This window comes from Charadrius vociferus, unplaced genomic scaffold (genome assembly GCF_000708025.1).
Source record: "Charadrius vociferus isolate BGI_N301 unplaced genomic scaffold, ASM70802v2 scaffold264, whole genome shotgun sequence".
Taxonomy (NCBI): domain Eukaryota; kingdom Metazoa; phylum Chordata; class Aves; order Charadriiformes; family Charadriidae; genus Charadrius; species Charadrius vociferus.
Window position 1 is genome coordinate 161,214 of NW_009648045.1, and position 895 is coordinate 162,108.

The following is an 895-nucleotide window of genomic DNA, read 5'->3' on the forward strand; positions in this document are numbered from 1 at the left end:
TGTTAAATTTAAGACAAATCTTTAAAGAAAAAAATAAACCAAACAACTTAAACCCTGCTCTACAAGAGGTCTATTTTGCTGTCATTACCTGTAACATGCCAACAGCCTGTTAATAAACGTTTAATTCCAGCAGAATACGACAGTAAATACGTTATTAAAAGCTCTCATCGCATTTTGAAGGTGTTCTCTTTGACATGTATGATACAAAGTAAGATGTTTACATCAAATTACTTCAGACCCCAAAGGGAGTCAGTCAGTTTTCCTACTGACTACCTACTTTCAATCTCTCAGGTTGTCCTGAACAGTAAATATGTTGTATGTAACCTCACTGGTACTTCATTTGTGGTTTTAAAGCAAAGTTTGGGATTATTAGTCTTAACAAAGCATAGAATCATAGATTAATTTAGGTTGGAAAAGACCATTAAGACCATCAAGTCCAATCATTAGCCGAATACTACCAAATTCACCACTAAACCACGTCTCCAAGTGCCACATCTACACACATCAGAACTTTTCAGTTTCTTCTGGGCTATTTGTTTCACCAGCGCTAGTGCACACCTACCGTACGAGCCTGGTGCTTTTTCCTCGTAAGTAAAATGAAGTTGCAGCTCCTCTTCTGACATTTGACTGATGAATACTTTCAATAAACAGCAAATAATAAACAGTGCATTGTGAGCCTGCCAAATAAAGAGGTGGCTAGAAAAGAAGCAGAAACAAACAAGAATCAGTAATGCTTAACCTGCGACCATGCGTCAAAAAACATAAGAAAATATACGCCAGAGTAGACAAAGGGGTTCCTACAGTTGAAGGAAAGAAAAGCCAAAGTGCTTAAGCAGGGAATCTTCCATTGATGCTACTGCAAACAAACTGGAAACATTTAAAAGTAGTATTTTTT

General features: G+C 36.9%; 1 protein-coding gene across 1 annotated transcript in view; it reads right to left on the reverse strand.

Annotated features, from left to right (window-relative positions):
* Positions 1–696, reverse strand: part of DYM (dymeclin) — a gene marked incomplete at its 5' end in the record, with an annotated part of 148,932 nt that extends 148,236 nt beyond the window's left edge. The window contains one exon of the mRNA XM_009883702.1: positions 563–696. Coding sequence (XP_009882004.1) covers positions 563–696 — 134 coding nt within the window. The remainder of the gene's footprint in view (positions 1–562) is intronic.
* Between the last annotated feature and the right edge of the window lie 199 nt (positions 697–895).